General features: G+C 45.2%; 1 protein-coding gene across 2 annotated transcripts in view; it reads right to left on the bottom strand.

The window, feature by feature from the left end:
• Positions 1-25,443, bottom strand: part of Adra1b (adrenoceptor alpha 1B) — a 119,004-nt gene that overhangs the window by 34,719 nt on the left and 58,842 nt on the right. For both annotated transcript variants that reach the window (XM_028777687.1, XM_028777686.1), the window contains 2 exons: positions 21,421-21,488; positions 19,775-20,916 (listed from right to left, as the gene is read on the bottom strand). In XM_028777687.1, the coding sequence (XP_028633520.1) occupies positions 19,775-20,723 (949 nt within the window). In that variant the 5' untranslated portion in view covers positions 20,724-20,916; positions 21,421-21,488. The remainder of the gene's footprint in view (positions 1-19,774; positions 20,917-21,420; positions 21,489-25,443) is intronic.

Genomic DNA, 25,443 nt, shown 5'->3' with positions numbered 1-25,443 from the left:
GAGAGGGAGAGGGAGAGGGAGAGGGAGAGGGAGAGGGAGAGGGAGAGGGAGAGGGAGAGGGAGAGGGAGAGGGAGAGGGAGAGAGAGAAAGTAAGGACAAGCTCTGTGATAGGTTATTCAATAGTAACTGGTTATCCTTAAACACTTGTGTATATACAAATGCAGCAATAATGATTAAATAAGAAGAGATCATAAATCTTAGAGGAAGTGGGAGAAGGCATGGGAGGAGTTGTAGAGGGAGAGAAAAGGGTGCAAATGATGTATATTAAATTATTATCTAATCATCATTAAATCATTAATCATACATTTATTAAATATTTAGTCATGTGTATATTAAATTATTGAAATAATAAAAAAATAAATAAAATGAAAAAATAATTCAATGATATTGTTTAAGCATGAGAGGGAAGACCTCATCCAGAACCGTCGTGATAGGAGTAGGAACCACAGCAATAGGATTTTGCGGTGGGAAGAGACATGGCTCAACTCCAAATGCAGCATGGGCTCCTGGGAGAACATAGCCAGGGTGAAGTAGGTGTGGGGTTGGGAGTGCTGAAAGGAAATCATCAGGAGGAACTGTCAGGTGGATCGAGCTGTGCTGCACTAACCTACGTAGGATTCTTGTCGAAGACAGGCCAGAGTAATGGCGTCCTGGGGGCTGGTGGAGGATGGATGTCCCATTAGGCAGATACTGAGAGTTGGGTAGGGTTTACTTTTAGATTGATTAACCAGATTCTTGCTAAAACTGGACTACACAAGGAAGTGCCAAGGTCAGTCTAAGTGAAGGTCTAGGAGACTGACTGAAATTTGATCCAATAAGGAATCCGTCAAAAATACTCTGTGTGTCTATACTGCAGCTGGCTCCAAAGTTGGACAGATGTTGGAACAGGTCTTGCCCCTTCCTTATGGTTCTTTTGATTTCCTTGCTTTTATGTCATGAGTCCTTACCCTGTCTCCTAAGGGAGACAGACAACAGAAAGTTCATCTGAGCCCTGAGTGGTAAAATAGGGATGGCACTGGACAGAGAAAGCACAGAAGAGGTAGCGGTGCCTCCCTGGGGCATTGTGGCAGATTTGCAAAGGAGAAGCCACATTTGAGCAGCAAGAAGTCACAGTATAGAGCTAGGTGTGGAGGCACATGCTTGCAATCCCAGCTTACAGGGGGCAGAGGTAGGGGGAGCAGGAGGTCCAGATTAACCTTGTCTTCACAGCAAGTTTGAAGTAAGCCTGGGATACCTGATACCCTGTGCTGTCAAAAATCAAGAGCAAACAAAGCTGGAATGTATGATAGAGGGGGGAAGGGTGGTATGGGCCCCAGGTGTAGAAGCTTTGGGTATGTCTGATCAGGGGACACTACTGCTCCTCTGGCTGGCAGGGTGTAAGTGTAAGCCATTCATAGGCTACCTGACTTAAAATCTTTTAAATTCTCTTATTGACTCAGTGAAGTAAGTAAAGTGCCATCCCTTTGATAGGCAAGGAGTGGAAGCTGAGAGAAGTTAAGTAATGTGCCCCCAGGAGGAACCCTTGTCTAGAAGAATAACTTAAACAAGGGACTCCAACAATATGGACAGAGAGGGACACAGCACAAAGGCTGGATACATGAGGCAGGTGTGGTGGTTAATTTTGTCAGTCTACTTGACAGGCTCTAGAATCACTTAGAAGATAAGCCTCCGGGCAGATATGTGAGAGATTTTCTAGGTTAGATTAGCTTTGGTTGGAAGATGCACGCCACAGGTGGGAGGTACAGTGGGCTGCAGCCCTGGGCTGAAAGCGAAGGAGAAAGAAAGATGAGCAGCAGTGTTCATCTATTTCCTAGCTGTAGAAATCTCAAGCTGGGAGTGCATCCTCAAACTGGGAGTCAAAATAAACCTTCTGTATGACACTTTCCTTAGGTTTTTTTTTTTTTAAATCACAACAATAAGAAAAATAAGTAATTTAGTAGGTTAGACCCTAAATGTGGACGGATGTTCCTTCATACGCAGGATTTCAACAGTCACCTGTGGGAGTCCAGCAGGGCACTAGCCCAACTACAGTTATGTCCCAGGAAGGGTGTGGTGGCCACAGTGAGTAGACTTCAAAGCAACTCATCAGTGTATCTTGGCAGAACTACATCACACACACACACACACACACACACACACACACACACAAACACACACAGAGCCTTATTCTCTGTCTCTCTCAAACCAACCAACCAACCAACCAACCAACCAACCAACCAACCAACCAACCAACTAACCAGTTAGAGCCTCTGAGAATCCATCCCTTCTTGTTTCGCTCTCATTTCCCAAGTGGAAGTCAGCATGGGAATCCCTGTTCTGTCCTAGGTCCAGAAGACAGGACAGAAGGATATTCTCATCTTACAGGAGTCCAGTTTCCCCATCCTCTAGTGAAGCCCTGGCATTTTTCTTTAACTGCACCTTCTGTCTTTACAGTCTGTTCCTCAGAGAAATAGGCTCACTCCTGCCTAGCACCACAGTTTTTTTGGGAGTTACTTGAGACTTGGTTGTCCCAAAATGCATGGCCTCTTTGTGTGTCTTTTTATTCATTCACTTTGAAAGAGGGCCTCATATAACTCAGGAGGTCTTCAAATTCCTTACATAGCTGAGGATAGCCATGAGCTTCTTTTTAATTGTTCTGCCTTCATCTCCAGAGTGCTGGGATTCTACGCATGTACCACCATGTCCGGTTTATGCAGTATTAGGGATTTAACCCAGGACTTCATGCATGCTAGGCAGGCAATCTACAAATGGAGCCACATTCCTGGCTAGTGATGGCTTTCTCACTGTGTCTTGCAGTCTGAGGCCCAGTTTTCCAAGCATCACTGAAGATACAACACAGCCATATTTTGTCTTCAGGCGCAGCCAATGGCAGCAAATAACCTAATTAGGACCGCACAAGCAGCTTGCCCAGTGAAAGCTAATTTAATTAGGGTCTTATTAGTTGTTATAACTACTTTTTAATGAAGCCTTATTACATTCAACTCTGCAGATCCCAAGCAATTGTATTAAACGCTGGCAAATGACCTATCAGTCTTTGATTTCAATCTGGTGTTGTTCTCACCTATCCTGAGACTCAGATGCCTGAGGTTCTTCCTCTTATTACTATTTTTTTTTAAATAGCCATTGGCAGCTTTAAAGGCATATTCCCTTTCTTGTCAGGTTGCCAGTCCCTGGGGATTCTCTCACTCTGATTCTGGCAACCCCATGGTTAATGCTTAGAAGTGGGAGGGGAAATCTCCCTGTGCAGGAGAGTCTTTCTGCATTCCACCCCCACCTTCCTTTTATTTCCATCCTTAATCATACCTTACTGGTAAAACTGTAAGGCACCAGGTTGTGAAGCCAATGGTATTTTGAAGGCAAACACAGAAAAATCATTATCATAAATTCACACCTCTGTGAGGATTAACTCATCATATTAGCTAATTGGTCAATAAACAAGACTCCCAGAGAATCAACCCTGGATGGGGTAGTTTTGACAGTGGAGGAGAAAGAAGAAAACCAACAGCTCATTAGTCCTTACTGTGCTCCAGGGACTGGGTTAGAGATGTTTGTCTTTGGTACCCTGATTAACTCTCACAACAAGCTTGATACAAATGCATTATTATTAATGGCTTACAGGTAAGAACTAGGAGCCCAAGAATCTCAGAACAAGTGAACAGGGAACACTAAATGATGACAAGGCTCACAGTTTGGCCCCTGGGAGTGCTGATTCATTGATTTGTACGCCCTCATCTCAGTTAGAGGGCAACTTGCAGGACCCAGTCCTGTCCTTCTCCCATGTGGGTCATGGGGACTGAACTCAGGTCATCAGAGTTGACGGTAGGTACCATTTCCCAATGGGACATCTCACTGGTTCACTGTGTTGGTTAGTTTTATGTTGATTGGATACAGGCTAATGAGAGGAAGGAGAGAGCCTCAGTTGAGAAGCTGCCTCTGTAAGACTGGGTTATAGGTAAGCATGTAGATCTTAATTACTGATTGATGTGAGACCATCCAGCCTGTTTTGGGTGGTATACCACCATGGGCTGGCGATCCTGGGTTTTATAAGAAAGCTGGTTGAGCAAGCCATGGGGAGCAAGCCAGTAAGTAGCATCCTCGCATCCTCCATGTTCTCTGGATCAGCTCCTTCCTCCAGGTTCCTACTTTTTTTTTTTTTTTTTTTTTTTAGTTGAGGTTCTGACTTCCTTTAATGATGGACTATGATATGGAGTATAAGTCAAATAAATACTTTTCTCCCCAACTTAGTCTTGGGCATGGTTTCATCATTGCAATAATAACACTAATTAGGACATTCATTTTCTGTATTTTTATCGTTACTGGGCAGGAGGGTGCCATTCTTAAGGAGGTAGAATTCAGTATCAGGCTGGTCTTGTTCAGGTACTGCCCCCAGTCATTTTCTGTAGGGATGGCACTGAAAGCACTGTTCAAATGCTAAACAATGTTTTCCTCACCTCATGAACAGCTTAACATTCACACTGTGAAAGTAAAAAGATATGTGTCAACTGTAGTAGTGAGATTGTAGTCCCTTGGCTTCTGAACTATGTTGGATTGCTGCAAACATGGGCAGATTCAGAGCGTGTGATCTAACCATATTCCACTGTTGGTTCTTGAGCCCGCATCAGTATAACCCAGAGGGCTATATAACCCAGTATAACCCAGATATTCTTGACTGAACCTGGAGTTCTGACTCAGTTCCTTTGGGGTGAACCTCAGCAACCCCCACTGGAACAAGTTACTGGTGATGCTGTTGAATCTCAGAGGAGATTCCCTCAAGGTAGGACTTCCCGGGACATCCATAGGCAGAATATTCTAGGTCCCTCTAAGCCTGGGGTGAAACAGAGAGACTGACTTCTCCCTTCTTTCCTCTTCTCCATTTTCTACCTCACTGCTCTGAATTTCTGAGCCATTCGAAGCCAGACCTTGAAGTCAGGAGCCAAGAAGTTGACTTAATTAAATTGCCTTATTTATTTACATATTACCATGCCAGACCCTGGGCTCATTCGAGTTGGAGGAATATTTGTGGTTTAAGTGAACCAATTCTGAGGCTGAAAGTGATGCTACAGTGCCTTCTTTACAGAGAGTAAGAAGCAACAGCAAGGAAAAACTTCCAGTTAATCTATTAACCTACAATTTGATGTTTTTAGGAGAGGATTATACTTTGATTTAACAAATAGGGTAGACCTTAGCTATGGGGGAGAAACAGTACTAGACTTCTGTTGTTCTTTGCCAAGAAGGATCACCTGGCTGATACCATTGAGATAATAAGTGTGAAGCATCTCAGACAGATTAGACTAATTTATGGCACTAAGGGGTTGGTTTTGCTGTAAAATTAAGTAATTACTTTAGTGTGTGTGTGTGTGTGTGTGTGTGTGTGTGCTGAACTTCTCTCTAGTGCTGGGACTATAGGCTTGAAATATCACTATTTTCCCCTTTTGTCCAAAGATGTATTCCTTTTTTAGGATCCATGGTGGCCACAGCAATATGGATAGGTTGTTACCATCTTTCCTAGGCGGAGGCTGAACTGGAGTCTTCCTGTGTTAATAGCTGATGCCTGTGGGCTATTTACTAATGTTTGTGGCCTGGCTGAATCCTTCCAGTGTGTTTCTCACCAATTCCTCACTACACTCTTACAAGGGGGATGATTCAGTCCCCTTTCATAGATGGATTAGTCAAGGCTCAGTGAGATAGGGTGGAGCCAGGACTAAAGACCTGGATTTGTTTGACTTTAGCCCTCTGATTTTCCTGCTACTCCAGGTAGCCACTGTTCTAGGCAGCCAGAGACCTTGAAGAACCCAAAAGACTGTCTGAGGAGGGAGCACTGCCCTCTTCACCAAGATAAAGAGTGCCAGTGCAGCAATGGTGACAATGACAAGACTGGCTTCCCGGTCTGGGTCTGAGTCTCCATTGGCTGAGCTTTTGCATCAGCATAGGCCCCTTGAAGTCCTGGTCCTGTGGAAGTGTGTCAAAGTTTACCTCTTCCCAGTCCCTCTTAGCAGCCGGTCCCAACGACTCTAGATTTAGTACAGTCTGAAAATAACCCTGCCCCTCCTTCCAGATCAGCAGTTCAAGGTCAAGATCAAATTATGCTATACCCTTGCTCAGCCAGAGCCCACCCACTTCTTGAAAAGCCCCCTTTACTAGGAGCAGAGCCGTGTTTGAGTGAGTGTTCAGCATGTGAGGGTGAGCTCTTCAGAGGACAGCTTGAATACTGAAACTAAAATGTGGAGTACTTGTCATCCTCTGGCCTAAATATAGACTATCCACTGCATTCCGGCCCCTCGGGCCCTCATGGTGGGGTGGGGTGGGTTTGGATGCCCAAAGAGTCTTCTTAGTAACACAGCCCCTTGATACTGGGGGCTACAGATACAGCATTTTCTTATTCTGTACTCTCTAGGCCAGGCTGACCTCAAACTCCCTGTGTAGCTGACTGGTTGTTCTGCCCCCACCTCACTGGTGTTGGGATTATAGACGTGAGCTCCAACTCTTGAGCCATTTGATACTGGGGACGGAACTCAGGGTTTTGTCTATACTAGGCAAACACTCTGCCAACTCAGGCAGAGCACCAACCCAGGATCAGAACTTTTTAAAATTTCTTCATGTTTTTAAATTGGGATGCCACTCCTGGAGCCTGTGGGGCCACTGGTGTGGACCATGATGGATGCCAAGTGAAAGATTGAGTCTTTTCACCCTAGACGGCTGCCTTTTACTCCCAGCTTTTGGGTGAAATGCACACATTCCAGGCTTCTGCTTCCCTGGCAGATGGCTGCTGCATTCCAAGAGGGCGGCACAAAGTCCTGCTTGAACTCCGGGAAGCTGTCCTGACTTAGCTGGAAGGATCTGAGGGACTCAAGCTGTCTGGGAGCCTCAGTGAGGATGCTGACTTGTTACTTTGACACCTGAAAATTTCTGGGCCCTTAAACAGCAAGGAGCTCTTGGTTAAAAAGCAGCCTCATGGGGCTTGGGATAGCTAAGTTGGTAGAGAGCTTGCCTTTCATGTACAAAGCCCCACACTCTATCCCCAGCACTGCATAAAACTGTCTGGGGACACACATCTGTAACCTCAGCGCTCAGGAGGTAAAGGCAGGAGGATGAGAGGTTCAGCTTCATATCAAGTTCAAGGTCAGCCTGGACTCCATGAGATCCTATCTCACTTCTCCCTCCCTTTCTGAATATTTCCATTTCCAATTCAAGGATTTTATATTATACAAACTTACCAAGGTAGAAGGTGGTGAAATACGTGTGGAAGTAAGAATATGATTTTGTAAAAACAAAAACTGTACAGGCACCTAAATGCCTGTGAAGGTTTATATATGGTTGGCCCAGGGAGTGGCACCATTAGGAAGTATGGCCTTGTTGGAGTAGGTGTAGCCTTGTTGGAGGAAGTGTGTCACTGTGGGCATGAACTTTAAGACCCTCTTCCTAGTTATTTGAAAGCCAGGATACTGCTAGCAGCCTTCAGATGAAGATGTAGAACTCTCCGATCCTTCTGCATCATACCTGCCTGGATGCTGTCATGTTCCTGCCTTGATGACAATGGACTGAACCTCTGAACCTGTAAGCCGGCCCCAATTAAATGTCCTAATGAGAGTTGCATTGGTCGTGGTATCTGTTTACAGCAGTAAAACCCTAAGACAAAGCCTTTCCACAGGGATCTAGTTGGAGAAAAGGGATAGTATGCAGCTATGAACAAGGGTGTTCTGTTTATACTGGAGTGGAAAGGTCTGCTTCACACACTGTACAATGGAGAAAACAAGAGTGATCTAGAGTTTTTAGAGTGCTCTTTCCATGGAAAGGAACATATGAATACACTTTATGCATATACATAGATTAATTCTGAAAAGCTATACCTGAAACTGATGACAGTAGTTGTCTTCAAGGCAGAAATGGATGATCAGGGCCATGGATGTGAGAGGGACGTATTCTTACTGTACACTTACTTGTACCTTGTGAGTGAGTAGCCTTGTGTGTGCACTGCCTATTTATTTAAATTGTCTGTTTACGTAATGAGGTTGGCTAGGCACATGATGGTATCTTTTGTTATAGAACTCATTGGCACACTGAAAAAATGAGAAAAACAAAAAGAAAATGAGAAGACGGGGATTTATTGGTTTAGTAAGAAGTCTGTGTTTGATGAGTGATGAAAAAAGCCTGGGGTGATGCAATGTGTGTTACATACATGCAGACACATGCACACACACACAGACACACACATAAGCACACATACACACAGACACACACAGATACACACACAAACACACACACACACACACACATAGACATACAGACATATAGATACACACACACACACAGACAGACACAGACACAGACACACACACACACACACACACACACACTCCTGGAAAGTCCATAGAAAAATATGGTACTGTAGTCTGGACACCTGAGTTCTGCTATCTTCGTATTTGTGTGTTAAACACTCCTGTCAGTAACTCTGGGAGGGGGGCAGCTGGGAAGAGAAGGTCGCATGAATAGAGCCTTTATGGCTGGACTTAGCGTCCTCATGGAAGAGGCTTGGGGGAGTTCATTGGTGCTTTTCCTCATGGAAGATGTTATCTGTGAGGGCTGGGAGTGAATCTACAATTATCTTGACCTTGGACTCTCCCAGCCCCTAAAACCATGAGCAATAAATTCCCATTGTTTATTAATGACCAAAGGCTGAGCTGTTTTATGAGAAAGTCTACTTTTCTTGTCTTTTTCATTTATGATATTATGTATGAATGAATGGCTTCTTGCTGTTGAGAACAGTAAGAAGAATTCTTATTTTGAAAAGAACACAAGAGGAAAAAAAAACCCAAACAATCTGGCATGTTTTTTGAATGGAAGAGTGGACAGGCTGTAGCAGCATCAGAAAGAACCAGGAGAATTTGTAAGAGTTCCCAGGGCTGAGAAGCAGTGAGCAGGAGATGAGCAAAATTACAGTAAAAATGATGAGCTAATGTTGGCTGTCCAGGGATCCGAGTTCAAATCCTCAGTACTCATATCAAGGTGGCTGAGGCAGCTATGAGCTATTATCGCAGTGATCCTACGACAAGATAGGAGATGGAGAGAGGGAATCCTCAGAAACTGGAGGGCCAGCTAGCCTGAGTCCACAACCATAAACAAGATTGACCCAGTCTTAAACCAGGTGAAATGTGAACACACATGCATGTGGTTAAAGAAACGGCCAAGTGTAGCTAGAAACTTTTTTTTTTTGATGGTTTTTCTTCTGAACTCATTAAACAGCGTGGAAGTCCAAACAATAACTCTATTACAACTCGATTTCCATTCTGTTAATGTTCTTAATCCGATGTCTTTAATAACAAATGGAATGTTTCCTTTTTGCAGTATGTGAACTTGTTAGAGGATAGAAAGTCAATAATCTACTCCCATTCTCTAAAGTGGCTCCTAGAAGTGAGAAAGCTAAAGCTTTAGGTTTTGTTTTTAAAGTATGCATATATGCATGTTCCTCTGTGTGTGTGTGTGTGTGTGTGTGTGTGTTGTTCTCCCTCCACACCTTGTTTGAGACAGGGTCTCTTGCTAAGTACTGTGTATACCAGGCTAGCCGGTCTATGATTCTTGTGCCTCTACTGTCTATCTTGCTGCATTGGATGATAGGCAGGAAGTACTGAGCCTGGCTTTACCTGGGTTCTAGGGTTCCAAACCCATATTCTCACACTTCTTCTGCAAGCATTTCACCCACTGAGCCATCTCTGCAGACCAGTTTATTGCTTTTGAAAGTGGGATGGCTGGTTGGCAGGATGGCTCCATGGGCGAAGTGCCTTCTGAAAGAGCTGATTCCATCTCTGCCACCAGAGTAGTGGAAAGAAATAACTGAGTTCTGTGGTTGTCCTCTAACCTCGGCTCCCTACCACACACACACCTTACCATGCAAAATAAATAAAATATAATAAAAATAAAAGTGAGATTGCATATTAATCCAAGACTTGCTTTTTTGTGCAGATATGCCATGATAGATGAATAGACCAACATTTAACCAACTTTGTTTATAACATCATATTATATTTTCCTGTGCTTTAAGTTGATTGCTTAATAAAACTGAACATATCAAAGGCTAAATACCAGTAGTAAATTTACCAGTGACTTTACTGCTGAGAGGAGCGTGTACTGGGTTTATGTGAACTCTGGAACTGGAAGAAGCTGACTTTTTTTCTTCATTTTTCTCTTTCTTCTGACTTAATCAAAATTAAGAAAAGCCAATGAAATGATTTCTAATGATATTCTGTTATACACATAGACCAGAACCTAGCATAACTGTCATCAGAGACGCTTTATTCAGCAACTGATAGGAAAAGGTGCAGAGATCCACAGGCAAACATTAGCCAGAGATTAGAAATCTTGAGGAAGAAGGGAAGGAAGAATTATAGGAGCCAGAGGGGTCAAGAATATCATAAGGACACAACCCACAGAATCAACTAAATAGGATTCATGAAATCAACAATCACAGAGTCTGTGTGAGTTTGACCTAGGTCATCTCTATGTTATGGTTAGGTAGCTTGATGTTTTCGTGGGACTCCTAACAGTGGGAGTAGGGGTTGTCTCTGACTCTGTTTCCTGAGCTTGGAACCCTTTTCCTCCTCTCGGGTTGCCTGGTCCAGCCTTGATATACAGTTTGTGCTTAGTCTTATTGCATCTTGTTATGCCTTGGTTTGGTTGATATCCCTGGGGGTCCTCCTCTTTTCTGAAGGAAAATGGAGCAGGGGGGACTGAGAGGAGTGGAGGGAGGGGAAAATAGTCAGGATGTAATATATGAGAGAGAAAAAAAGTAGCTAATCAAACCAATTGCTAATCATTGTCATACAAAACAGAAGGTGCAATAATACAGCCTAAATTGTCTGTGGTCCTAAGATGATACACATATGTTTTCATATATATATATATATATATATATATATATATATATATATATATATGGACATATATATGTAAACCATCGTACCCAGAAGTCCATTCTTGTGACATCCCAAGGAGAGCTCCTTAACCTAGGGTTTGAGGAGTCTGTGAATTTGGATGGGAAGAAAAATATTTCAACAAAAGAAACTAAGCCCCTTTGGCTGCAAGTTTGCCTTTGTTGGTCAGGAATGTAGGCCAGGAGCCACAGACAACTCTTCAGGGGTTGTCTCCAATAGAAGTCAGGTCTACACTATCCTGTTCTATTTGCTGCAGAGCTCATGAAATGTTTCCACTTGTCACCACTTCAAAATTACAGTCCTTGCTTATTTGACTGGCTGCCAGACCTTGTTTATTTAATATGCTAAGGAGCGCCTTTCCCACTCTACAATCAATTTGCTTTTCAACATAATAATAACTGCATTTCAGAATAATTGGTAAGCTCTGACTTGCTACCTACATGTCTGCTTTGAGGAGGGGTTTTATTTGATTGCCAACCTGGCCAAGGGAAGGATGAAACCTGAAAGAACACTTGTGTTCAGGTTAATTCTGAAGAGATGGATTTTCTAAAAACTAGGAAGAAACCTCAGGGACCCAAGAGCATTATGTAGTCTTCCAAAGTGAGGCCTGTTAACTGAGATCAGCAGAAACTCCTGTTTCCCTGGTCCTGTTTTGCTGGGTGATCCCTTTTCCTGCTTTGCTTTTCCTTTTGGGGTGTGGTACAAGGGCCAATGGACACTGGAGTTAGGCTACATTCTGTTCTGTTGCGATTCTCTTCACTCTGGGTCTGTACTTCATAGCCTTTCCTTCTGCATAGCTAGGTCATCACTAGCCAGTCACTGTGGAACACAGTGTCTAGAAATACTCCTGTCCACAATGCCAGCTTGCCTGGCCTGTGACATCAAGGGAAGGGTGTAGGATGACCCGTGATGGAGAAGTGTCCTGTGGTGCAGGCATCATTTGAAGGTGGATGGAGGCGGTGAATCCAGTCTCAAAGGTAAAGAAGCCAGAAACAACACTGAGGAAACGTTTTCTAAATATATCATTTCTAAAATTTGCTAGAAATCTGATCAAATGTTCTTGTCATTAGCAACAATGAGCCACGAAGTTGAAAAGTCTTCCAAAAGTGTCAATAGTAAAAGAGAGGTTTCGGTTCATCTTGCCAGGAAACAACCCAATTATTTTTATGATCTTTATATCTTTGTGAAGTTGTGACCAGTGGCCATCTGCCCTTCCTTGTCTCCTTCTAAGAATAGAGGTTTCTTGTGTTTTTTTTATATACTTCCATCCAACATTTCTTTAATGAGAAGCCCATCTGATGGCTTGGATTGGAATTCATGGTCAGCCACTCATCTGAAGCAAAGCTCCCCCAATCTTCCCTGAGTTCACATCCTTAACTGTACAACAAGGATAATTTCACAAGCTACCTCACAAGCCCATGGAGTGGGGACAGGGCAGAGCCTGTGGGGTAGCTCTCACCCCCAGCACCAAGTGGCAAGGTCTAATGTATAGAAGTCATTAGTGTATCATCTGAGGTGGTCATGGAGTGCAATGGTTGAGGACAAAGCCTGAAGATATGAGAGAAAACAATTTCCAGATGGAGGCTGGCAACCATCCATGATTTCTACAGCTTCACATATACTCACGGAAAGCCTTCATGGAGCCCTTGGTGACCCTCTTGTACTTATGTGGCTCTCTGTGACCCAGCAGTCTTGGCCACCTCCACCATTGGCTCCTTTCCTGTGTACCTGGCATATTCTTCTGCATAGCCTATTACTCTCTCCTGGCTCCTCTGTCCCAGCCCACTTGGTTTCATTGCAAGGCTGAGGTTGGCTTGATTCTCCAGCCCTCTTTCTTTCTCCTTTCTTTCCTTCCTTTTTCCCCCATTAATCTTTTTGTGTTGTCTATGACTCCAAACTCTTAGGGAACTCAAATTTTAGAGGCAACTGACAGAGGTTTCAATTTTTGAAAATGCTATCAAATAGGACATTACAACACACACACACACACACACACATACACACACACACACACACACACACACACACACACACACACCCTACATACAACTATTACCATTCATTGTCATCGTTCCATCTAAAAATGCTATTTTCGTGTCTTAAAATAGAAAGGATATAGTCTTCAGATTGAAAGGACAGTCATTTAGATTGAATACATTTCAGTTTTGAAAGAACACAATGTTTTTCTCATTTTGTTATGAGCCAGTGGAAACTTTGGGCATCGGATCTCTGACAAATTCGGGGGAAGCAGTATACTAACAATAGGGACAGCACAATGAATGTTTACTGAGTACCAGTGCAGAGTGTGATGGATTCTACCATTTACTAGGTATGTGACCTTGGGCAAGTTATTGAGCATCTCTGAACTTGGTGTTTTCATCTGGGGAGACAAGGATGACATGACTTGTCTGCAGGGTTGCCACTCTACACAATATGCCCTGTGTGGTAAGGATGCTTCTATAGTGCCCATCCTGTTTCTGTAGTCAAGGGGCTCTAGTTCAAAGACACCACTGTCCACCTTGCTTCCTCTACTTCCCATGGATTGGACCAAGGGCCTGGGTAGGACTGAGAATACTTCTGGTTGTACAACGGAAGCTTAACCGTGTTCTTGGATTTCTATAAGGTTTCTGATCCATGGCTGCCTGGGTATAAGGAGGAAGGTCTAGGTTGTGCTGGATGCATGAGAATTCACCCAGGAAAACTTGTTAAGGGCTGAAGATTCTTGGCCTCACAAGAGATTCTGGTATGATAGGTTTGTTCTGTTTTGTATGACAATGTTTGTATGACAGTTCTGTCGGATGCCTCTCATGGGTATCTGGGGCTGGTTACAGGGACTCCTGGCCTTAGGTCAGATGTTCTTTGCCCAAAATCATAATAATATCCAGTAGATCACTGCTCATTGTGATGTGTTAGGAGACCTGGAGGATGTCTGAGAAAGACCCTGGAAGGAATCCTGTTGCTTCTGCTCAGTCCTCTCTGCTTTCCACATTCCCCAGCTCAACAAGTGATACCCAGATGGTTCTCTGCCAACATCCAGGTTATACTGAACATACTTTTCTTACCAGCCTTCCTATGCCATCCCATACCTAGTCCTCAAATCTGTCTGCTTCTTGCTACTTCCATTGTCATCAGCAAGGTCTAAATCACTGTTCCTGTTTATAGCACTTTGAAGACCTCCTACTGCTCCCATATCCAGTCTGCTTTATATGTTGGCCAGAGTGACCTCTTCCAAAATCCTTGCATATATATGATGTGTGTGTGTGTCTATGTGTGTATGTGTGTGTAACATGTGTATGGGTGTGTGTGTAGATGCTCTTGAGGGCAGAAGAGAGTGAGCACATCAGATCCCCTGCTGGAGTTTTTAGGTGGTTCTGAGCTGCTCCATGTGAGTGGGTACTGGGAATCAAACTGTGGTCTCTGTATGAGTAGCAACTGCTGAACATCTCTTTAGCCCTATAGCATTGCAATATTCAGATAGAGTCTTGGTGTGCTCCAACTCCTTCCATAGTGGTCAGCACAGTTAAGACAAAATTTTGGGCTGAAGATGTAGTGCCATTGGTGCCTGTCTGGTGTTCGCAAAGCCCCAGGTTCCATCTCAAGCAGTGCATAAACCAGACATGGTGGTGCATGTTTATAGCATCAGCCTTTGGGAAGTGAAGGCAGGAGGATCAGGAGTTCAAGGTCATCCTCAGCTACATAGCCAGGATTTGGCCAGAAACCTGAGACCCTGTATCAAAGAACAAACCAAAATAGCAACAACCACCACCTAAACAGAAACCCAACCCTAAATACAAAATCCCAAAATTAAATTCTAAAGTATGGCCCCAAAGTCTCATCATGGCCAGGCTTCTGTCCATGTCTACAGTCTGTCTTACCCAGGCCTGTTCTCATCCTAAACTCTAGGAGTTCACCATCATTCCCTACTACAGGAGACCTTCCTGCTGCATGGATCTCTCTCCTACCAAGATTACCAAAGTAGCTACTCTAAACTGTACTGTTCAGCCTTCTGCCTGCATATTACTCCGCTGGGACCTCATGATATACTGATCCCTATTAGATAATTCTAGTCTCTCATCACCGATGTATTTGTATTTCTTTTTGTGTTTTTTTCCAAATACCTGTTTACCTCAATAGAAGTAAATTCCGTGCTTAATTAATTTCCCCACCATAGTTTCTCTAGGAAAATTCCTGTACACAGTATCCATGTGGTAAATTCATATTTATTTAGTGAACACATGCTCGGTTAAAGATGAGACCCACAGCCCTAGGAGGAAGGCAGGTTTCCTTCACCTTTTCCTTCAGTTTAGCTGACTGATGGGCAAGAGCCTTGTTCCTAGGGATGCTCAGCACCCACAATGCAGTAGGATTGGAGAAAATCTAGCTTTAAGTTTGAACATGGATGGTCTGCTCTGACACATCCATCAGCTGGAATTTTTCTTTCCCTCATATCGGGGATGGACAGGATTTCACAATGACTTTGTCCTTCCTGTCTTCTGACAGGGTGGTGACAGGGTGGTTTACAGTTTCCTGGAGAACATTTACAATGATAGCCAGTTGCCGCCAGTGAACAGAAAGGGCCAGGTGCAGTGTATGGTCTTTTCTAACAGAGATGGACTCAGTCCTTGACCCTATCACTGACATGTTGTGTGACCCTGGGTAAGAATCTAACTGTATTGAGCTTCGGTATATTCATCTATGAAGAGGTAGCAGTTACCATACACTGCATCTCTGCCAGGGTTATTGGGGGGTAATGTTATAGGAAGCCCAATGGAATATCTATACAAAGTATGTATTCAATAACCATATGTTGAGTAGGCACATAGGGACCATGTTTAGTTTTAGTTCAACAATCCAGCTTCTAGTACAGAACCAAGGACATAGTAGGCACTTTAAGAAGTCTTTGGTTAAATATTTAATACATGGCTAAAAGTATGTTACCTTAGTAATATTCCCTTCTTTTGGGATAGATTCTGTTTTTATTTTTTTCCCTCCTCACCAAGTTCTCAAAGCAATTGTTTTCCTTTAAGGAATCTCAAAGGCTGAGTTGGAGAATCCACATACATTTGTGGGGGTGACTCTGTTCTAGGTCTGAGACCCTCATACTCACTTGCACTCATAATGGGTGGAAATTCCTCAGCCCCCATTTGAATGAGAAGAGAGCCCAATCAGTTGCTATTCGGTTCAGTACTATATGGAGCACAACTGTTTCTTTGAAACTGACCTTCATTTATTTAGAGGGGAGAGCAGTTAGTTCAATAATGGCTTCCTAGTGCCTTTCAGCATTTTAAAAGGCGGAAGAAAGATTTGGAGCAAGGCAAGTTTCCAGTGTTTTCTAAACAGCTCTCTAGTCTCAGCTGCTTGTTGGCTGCCTGGCACTTCCTACCGCCCCTCCTCACATCCCGTACTGAAATGTACACTCCCTCAGGAGTCCTGCCACTTGACCAGACTGTTTCCCCTCTGCTGGGAGCTGGTCTTCATTGTCATACCAAGCAGCTGGAGGTTCTCTTAGACATCATGTATGGTCCATTAGATAGAAATCCTTCTATATTCTAGTCCAGATTCTCTGTCTCTCCTAGGCTCATTTCCAGGGGCCAAAGAAAGAGGTACTTGTTTGATGATCATGCATCTCTGATGCTGAGTAAGTGAGCACTGGTCCCTGGTGCAACTTAGTCTGAGGTCACAGGGAAAGGGTGGAGAGAGACGAGTGGGGGTAGTACAGGTGGGGGGGCCCTCCTGCTCCACAGGAGCCCTCACTGCAGGTGGCCCAACCCTACTCCCAAAAATAAAAATAAGGGAGGAAGAAAAACAAATGGGGCCGCAGAGCAGGGTCCTGTAGGGCCATGTCTATTTTCCCTCCTTCTAGAAGGAATCCCAACCCTTCTCTCCTATGGAGAAAACAAACACAGCTATGGAAATCTCATGGCACCCAGGCACCTGAGAGTCTAGCTGGGTTGGAAGATACTCCTACCTACACTTCCCTGCTTGTCAAGCATAGCCTTCTGCACATCTGCTTCTGCCTTCTCTGAGTAAGAAGTCCTTGATGGAAAATTTAGAATTTGGAATCTTCAGATGCCAAAGAAAAAAAGCTCCTATTGCCTAACATACTACTTCTCACCAGATGTGGCTACCTGGAAGAACCACAGCTTCATCTTGCCCTGGTGTTCATAAACCATTAAGAAAGCAAGCATCGATTGTGTACCTTCTGACTGAGTTCTTGACTATCTTTCTGCAGTCGTTGAAAACTCACAGCTCACCTATATAGATCACCTCATCTGTTGGCTTCCATGGAAGAAGGATGCTCATTGGGCTCGTTCAGGGGCAACATATTGGAGGGTTCCCAGGTGATTGTGGTGTAGATTATCATAGTTTCCATTGGTAGGAGAGGAGAAGGAAGCTCTGAGAACACCACGGGCTGGGGACACGGATGACCTTTCACTGCTATTACATGGATAAGAAGGACCCCAGAGACTAGGACAGGGACTCAACAAGCATGAGCAAAAAGCCAAAGAAGGCCCTGAAGGCAGGCTTGAAAACTTGAAATAGGGAGAAGCCATGCTACCTCACACCACTGGTAGCTGGGGAAGATCCAAACTAACACTATTTAAGGATGCTGGGCTCTAAAGGGGGCTGATGGGTGCTCTGACCAATGACTTTCAAAGTTTCAGTTGTGATCCACGCCTTCAAGGTCTCCTGGGGTCTGATTAAACATGTAGACTATGGATCCGTCTGATTTACTTTATCAGAGCTTCTGTAAGTTTGGCCCAGGGGACTATGTTACTATGGAGTTTCTCAGGTGCTCATTGTATTCAGTACATTTGTCCATACATGAGATCTGAAGCCCAGAGAGGCACAGAAATAAGCCCAGGGTCACAAAGCTAACTTATGGCCAAGATCAAAGTAGAACATAGTAGCCTGTACCACCTGAGTCTCTTCTTTCCAACCTGTTGGAAGCTTTTAATTTCCCTTGAATCTCAGAGCCAAGGATTGTGCCTATGATGATTTCTGATGGTGACTGAGCTATTTTTCGTCTTAAACATCCTCTGGCCATAGTCCCTGTATGTTGGTGGGTAGGTCTGGGAGGAAGTTAACAGGTGCTGGATTGGCAAGAGTAAACAGAGGAAACTCACTGCTACCTCCAGTAGAGTGAGTGGGGCTTGGTTTAGAGTACTCACACCTAATTTTGATTAACTACGTGCCATAGTTCGAACTCTACACTGTCTTCTCCTTACATTGACACAACTCCTTGGAGTGAACACTATTGAGTCCCTTTTGTAGATGAAGAAACCGAGGCTCACACAGAAGCTGTGCTGACCTCAAGGTCATACAGCTGATAAGAGACCAAATCACACCTCCACAGAACGATAATCTTTGTGATGGTCCAGGACAGTACAAGCTGTCACCCACTGTTAACAGAACAAGACTGCTAAAGGTCCCAAGACCTTGAGAAGGCGAATCATTCTCCTCTGCAGTGGGATGCAATCCCTGCTGGGGCAGAATTTTAAGCTCTTTCTATTTAACACCATTGGAAAAAATATTTCTGAATGGTAGTAGTCTGCCAGACTTCCTTAGGAAAGATCACACAGACAGTATGTTGGATAGACTTTTTTTCCTTAAAAAAAAAAAGAAAACTCTTGGTAAATATTTACTTCCTTTTCATTCATCTTTTTCCTCTCAGAAGCAGTGTGACTTTGGAGTCAGGGCTGCTGGAGGGATTTGGCTACCTCTGAGACCCTACAGGTATGACTGGTATATGAGTTCTGTGGTATTCAGCAGTGTCCCCCTCTTCTGATAGCATGCCCCAAGCACAACCTTCCATTCATTTCCCTCCGGTTCCCATCAGGGATAGGAGAAGAAATCAAAGTAGATCAATGAACCAGAGAAGGGACAAGGATTTCTTAAGCTAGGTAAACAGGGTGTCACTGCACCTTCCTCTCTGTTTACCATTTAGCCAGACCTTGTTCCTCCCACCCCCCAGCAGGAATCAGGCAGCCGTTTGAACAATTCACTTATCAGGACCACAAAGCCAAACAAGATAGACACATTTGTGTGTGTGTGTGTGTGTGTGGGGGGGGGGTGGGAGGCATTGAGTTTCATCTTGCCTGGGTTTGGCATCTTATCGCTGAAGGTGAGGGTCAGCTATAATTACATTCTGAACATTTCATAAATCGACAGAATTGGGAGCATTTTGGGTGTGAAAGCTGAAGAATGTTTCTCTTTCAAATCCCAAGCTTCAGAAACTTAAAGGCCCTTGGAAGCTGTGTGGCTGTAAGATGCTCCTATTATCTGGTAAGAACGACAGTGCAGAAAGGGGAGAGCCAGCAGGGAGGGTGGAGGGGGAGACCGCAGCCTCTGCAAGGCTGAGAAACGTGGTCCCTGCAAATATTGAATGAACACTGCCTCTCTCTGTAGGAGCCGCCTCCCTGCTTCCCCAATGCCGCGTCTGCAGTAACTACAAACTATTTGGTATGCTGCGTTAGTGACGCTGCCTTCTCAGATACATCGTTACTACCGAAATAACACTGGCGTGATGTTGGAGCCCAGTGTCCTTTTTAATTATTAAACTGAGGCCAGTGACTGAGTCATTCCACATCCCAGATTCTCCTCCTGTGCTTCTATTTCAAGTGCCTAGTATCTTAGCTTTTTTTTTCTTCACCAACACCTGAGTTGGTTCTTAGCCAGTTCCCCAATCTGCAAAGCTCTTGCAGAACAAATAGTATTATCCAATCTCCAAACACACACTGATGGCATAAAAAAAATAACCAAACCCACAGAAAAACTTTAGGGTGAGATCATCAGGAAAACCAAGGTAGGAAAAGGTCTATCTCCCCTCTGCCAGTCCCCAACTTACCAAGCGGGAGAGCGATGAAGAAGGGGAGCCAACATAAGATGAACATTCCGACTACAATGCCCAAGGTTTTGGCTGCTTTCTTTTCCCTGGAGAACTTAAAAAGTTTGACAGCTATGGAACTCCTGGGGTTGTGGCCCTTGGCCTTGGTACTGCTGAGGGTGTCCTCATGAAAGTTCTTGGAGTGGATCCTCAGGGTCAGCTCCTTGGAGTTGGACATTTCCTTCATGACTCCCGCCTCCAGATTCTTGGTGGTCCTCTTGGCCACGATGTAGACCCGGCAGTACATGACCAAGATGACCGCGAGTGGGATGTAGAAGGAGCCCAGGGAGGAAAAGAGGGCGTAGAAGGGTTCTTCTGTGACCCCGCATTCTTTGTCATCATTGGGCGCAGGTTCTTTCCATCCCAGGAGAGGCCCGATGGAGATGACAGTGGACAAGACCCACACACTGAGGAGCGCCAAGATGGCCTTCCTGCGGGTGACCAGCGTGGGATACTGCAGAGAGTATCGCACCCCAATGTAGCGATCGATGGAGATGGCGCATAGGCTCAGGATGGAGGCCGTGCAGCACAGGACATCTACCGCTGCCCAGATGTCACAGAAGATGCGCCCCAGCACCCAGTAGCCGAGCACTTCCAGGGTAGCGGAGAAGGGCAGGACTGTGAAGCTCAACAGCAGGTCAGCAATGGCCAGGTTGACAATGAAGTAGTTGGTGGGCGTCCGCAGGTGCCGGTTGCAGGCCACCGACAGGATGACCAAGATGTTGCCCACGATGGCAAAGAGGATGAAGGCGCCCAGCACCAGGCCCACAGAGATGGCCCTGGTGACGTCCAGCTGGGGCAGTGTGGAGTTGCTCGAGGTCTGGTTGGGGCCAGTGAAGTTGGCATCTTTCAACTCTCCCCAGTGGGCAGGTGCTGATGTGTTGTGGCCGGTGTCCAGATCGGAATTCATTTTAAAGTCCGCCCTCCATAGCCAGGGAGGAGATTGGGCTCGGAAGGGCTGCGACCAAGGCTCCTCAGCTGCCCTGAAACTTTGCTCCCTCTGTGGTCTTCTTTCCAGAGGCGTCCTCCTGGCGAGAAGTCATCTCCCCCGGGCAGCCTAGCCGGGCAGCACGTCGCCTGCCTGCACCCAGCGGCTCGCTCGCCTGTCAGAGGGAGGAGGAGGAGGAGAGAGGGGACGAGGCGGCAGCTCCAAGTTTAATGGTCCACGTCAGGCGCGCCTGGCCGGGCTGGCGCGGGAGCGCGGGGAGGAGCGGGCGCGGGGCCGGGGGAGCCCGGCTGTGCCCGGCCCGCGGCGGGTCTGCGGACCGCGGTGCCTTCTCCGCCCAGCGATTGCGAGGAGGGTCTGCTTTCAATGAGCCGCCTCTGGGCTGACTGCACGGCTGTGACATCAGGCGGGGAAGCCCGGGCGCCCTGACTCTGTGCGGCACTAGGGGGCAATGCGGGTCCAGCCAAGGAGCGCAGCCCCGACGCCAGCACCAGCCGGGTGACCAGCCGCGCCCGGCACCGCTCCCTCTGCTGGGATGGGGCCGGGAACCGAGCAGGGGAGCCGGGTGTGGGCATCCCAGTTCATACACCCCAGGGGGCCCTCTGGGATTATTTTCCCTCCTGTTCACGCTTCAGTTAAGAGGTAGGGTGGGGATGCTTACCTCTAATGGGGGCTTCTAGAGTCAAGCCATGGGTTCAGAAGGATGTGCAACTTCTACAAAACAGGCTTCTACAAAAAGAAGAAAATTCCTGAGTTAGGCAGGTGGCAGAGACTTGAGTCACATCTGAGACCAGGTATAAACCTTAGATCCCCCCTTGCAACCGCTTTGGCCTTGATATAACCTAGAAACGTCTGTTTGATCATTCATTCATTTGTTCATTCATTTGTTCATTTATTCCTACACACATTCCTTCAATGGGTTGCTAATGTCCACCTCCAGACAGTGGTTCTGTTCTAGGCATAGTTGGAGGGGTAGCCAGACTCCTGACCTGCAAGTGGGAGCTTACCAAACAAGCAAAACCGGAAGCATGACAGCTAGTGATGGGAATTAAGGAGAAGATTAATTGAGGACAGGGAAATGCAACCAGGGTATGGAGGAATATGAATTGGACTTCTTTTTTTTTTTTAATGTCAGAGTATGATGTAGCTCAGGTTACCTTCTAGCTCACGATATAGCATAAAGATAACTTAATTCTTGATTTTCCTATGGCACCTCAGGAGTGCTGGAATTACAGGCATGTACCACCATTGTCGGTTGATTTGATCCTGGGGATAGAACCCAGGGACTCATGCATTCCAGGTAAACACATATTCTACCAATTGATCAGCAACTCCAGTCCGAACTTGACATTTTAAGTAGGGGCTTGGGGGTGTCACTAAAGAGATAGTTGAGGAAGGGAGGGAAGGAAAGGTGAGAGAACTAGTTGGCTCTCTCGGAGTAGAGAGTGAGGGCAAACAGATGGCCAAATCTGGGGGAGGGGGCTTGGGGGACATTGTTGTCTGTTGGCTCTTTTCTGGTATTGCCTTGTGTTCACACTGAGGTGGGTAATTATAAAAAGGACAAAATAAAAGTCAAACCAGGGAAGAATTTTCTTGTTAGTTTTTTTTGGAAACAAGGTCTTCAGGTTGGTTTTGAACTCAAGATTTTCTGTCTCCCAACACTTAGATACTAGACTGTGTGCTAAGTTCACGTTGCTTTTTCTCATGACTCGGTCTCATTTTGATTTCTGTTTTGAGGATGGGATCTGGGCTATAAGGGAAGTTGATCCCCTTTTCCAAGTACATATACTATTGAGGGGTGGAACTGTGAATTGGAGTTGAACTCCATTATTGGATTTCCCAGTTCCAGTGCTATAGAAGAGTTGCTGTTCCTACAGGAGCAAAATAGGGGACAGAGTGGATGTTATAGCTCGGACTCTCTTTTAAATGGCTCATTTTGGGGCCCAAGTTACTGCTAATGGGAAGGGACCCACATTTGCCCAGCTCCTGCTGATAGTCGAATCTTTACTTATTTCCCTCCCCTCCCCCTCTTTCTTTTTTCTTTTTGACTGGGTCTTGCTGTGTAGCTCACACTGGCCTTGAGCTCACTATATAGACCAAGAATGCCCCAAACTCCAAAATCCTCTGGCCTTGCCTCCCCAGTGCTTGGATTACAGGCATAACACATCACACCCAGCTTGCTTATTTTCTTTTATTCTTCTTTAGCAGGTCTCTGAGAGAGGCATAACTGCTCTCTGTGGACACATGAGAAAACAGTGGATTAGAAAGTTAGTCATATGCTAGTGACATGAGGCAAGGGACAGGACAGTGACTGCTGAGTTGTAAGGAGACACCTGATACCCATTTCTTCTAGTCCAGAAGCCATATCTCAGGCTTCCTCATTTCTGCTTTTGATAATCACAGTGGTAGTTTGATTAAGGGGTGAGGAACCAGGAGCCATGCAAGGAGATTACTGTGCAAGTTCTTCAACCTAAAGTTGGGCTCTTCAAGTCTTTTTATTTGTACTTTTTTGGAGAAGATTAAGGTTTTTGATTGTCTTTTCTTTTTTAAAAAATTGTTATGTTATTTTTGTGAATGTGTGTGTGAGTACTTTAGCCACATGTACACCTGTGTGTTACATTTATGCCTGATGCCTGTGGAGGCTGGGGGATGGCATGGGGTCCTCTGGAGCTGGAGTTGAGATGGTTGTGAGCCACCATTTGGGTAGTGGGAATCGGATCTGAGTCCTCTGCAAGAGCAACAAGTGCCCTTAACTGCTGAGCCAACTCTCCAGCCTTTGATTGCTTGTTTGAGAGGTGGTCTTACTGTTAGCCCAGGCTGGCCTCCAAATCATGATAATATTCCTTTTGCTCCAGACTCTTCAGTGTTGTTACAAGGATCTATCACCCACTGTACGCTTAAGGTCTTAATCTCCTCCAGAAATGCACACGATCTCCAGTTGCACAAAATATACAATTTAAAGGAGTTCCTCTGATATTTCAAACAAACAAATAAACAAACAAGCAAACAAACAAACAGTGATGCTGACAGCTCTGAAAACAGTCCCTGCTCCTGTTTCAATTATCTGACCTAAGCTGCCTTTAGAGATTTAAAAATAAGAGATGCCTATTTTAAGGTTTGTGGTAGTGTGGTCCTGTAGGAGCTCCTGGTACCTGAACTCATTGATTTTGCCATCATGGAGATGGTGCTGAGGCAAAGGGCACTGGGCAGCTGCCACAGGTAGTCAGGTAGGCCATTGACTCCTTTTCTCTGGCCCACAAAAGAGGCTTCTTCTGATGTAGAAAAAAGCCACTGACATGGCCACTCCTGACTTACAGAGTGGAGTGTGGACCAGAACAGTGCCTACCTGCAGCCGTCTTCCAGAGATCTTAATGAGAAGAATAGCCTGTCCTTGGTCTCGCAGGCCTCTTGTGCTATTGTGTATGCAGATAGAGGCTGGTCCAGATGACCTTTTGAGATACCCTTGTGTGTTGACTGGATAGACTAGCCCCTAAATCCACTCTGCTGCTCTCCCTTTATTGCGTCTTCCATGATGGGATGTGGCAGTAGGAGGGCATCCCTGTTTCCTACACAACTCGAGGGCTAGGAGGATGGAGCTTTCCTGGAGCTGTTTCCTCTCAGGGGTGATGTGTGGCAAGAGGAGAATACTGATGAGCTGAGTAAAACTGATGGTTTGTACAAATTCAGGGATGTGGGGACAAGAATCGAGAGGCGGAAGGAAGAATAAGCTCCCGGTCCACGTTTTGAGTTTGGTGGCCCATTTCTCACTTCCTTGGGCATTAATCAACAGCCAAGAGCACATCACAGAATCCGAGGCTGTGTCTGCATAGTCACAGCCAGAGTCTGCAATGTGAAAGCCCAGTGTAATCCAATATCTTTTTTTCTTATGAAGGCAAAGGGCCAAAAGGGAAGAAGCATACACACACACACATACACATACACACACACACACACACACACACACACACACACACACACACACACACATGCTTGCATGCATGGATCATAAAAAGCAAATCTGAGATTCAAAGTTGGCTTATCTTTATTACCAAAGAGAATAGTTTGAGAACTTGTGTCTTCATTCAGGTGTCAGGATGTGGAAGAGCTTATTGAGGCTTTGATAGAAGTCAAATATCCTAGCAGATTTCTGACATTCTGTCAGTTGCCAGCATCTTTCATACAGGCAAAACAAACATGTCCCACCACAAAGCAGATGGATAGCAGCCTTAATAGCAGGTAAGAGGCAAGGCCCCCACTAATCAAGCTGCGCTGATGGCTACTTCTTTGCTCTCCTCTGTCCATAGCCTCACTGGAGATGCCTGTTTGCCCTTCTGGCTGAATTTTGACCCATGGAATTGTTTAGGTGTCATGAGGATACAGACGATATTTCATTTTCTCGGTATTCCCTGGGGCAAAGCCAAGCACAGAGCTCTGACTCACTGGAGGCTCAGAGAAGAAGAATCTTTTCATTACCCATCTTATTACATTAGAAACCTCTGATGTTGCAAACTTCCATTTATGTGAGCCCTCTAGGAGAAGCTGCCACTGAATCTGAACAGAGGGGAAACTGAGGCTGGCAGTGATTCACTGAGGACATTTATGGGGGATGATCTCTCTCCTGGAATTATAATTCTTCCATCTATCTATCTATCTATCTATCTATCTATCTATCTATCTATCTATC

This window comes from Grammomys surdaster, unplaced genomic scaffold, assembly GCF_004785775.1.
Source record: "Grammomys surdaster isolate TR1022 unplaced genomic scaffold, NIH_TR_1.0 313, whole genome shotgun sequence".
NCBI lineage: Eukaryota > Metazoa > Chordata > Mammalia > Rodentia > Muridae > Grammomys > Grammomys surdaster.
Note: the sequence above shows the minus strand (reverse complement) of the source record. Positions and strands in the feature narration are given on the sequence as shown.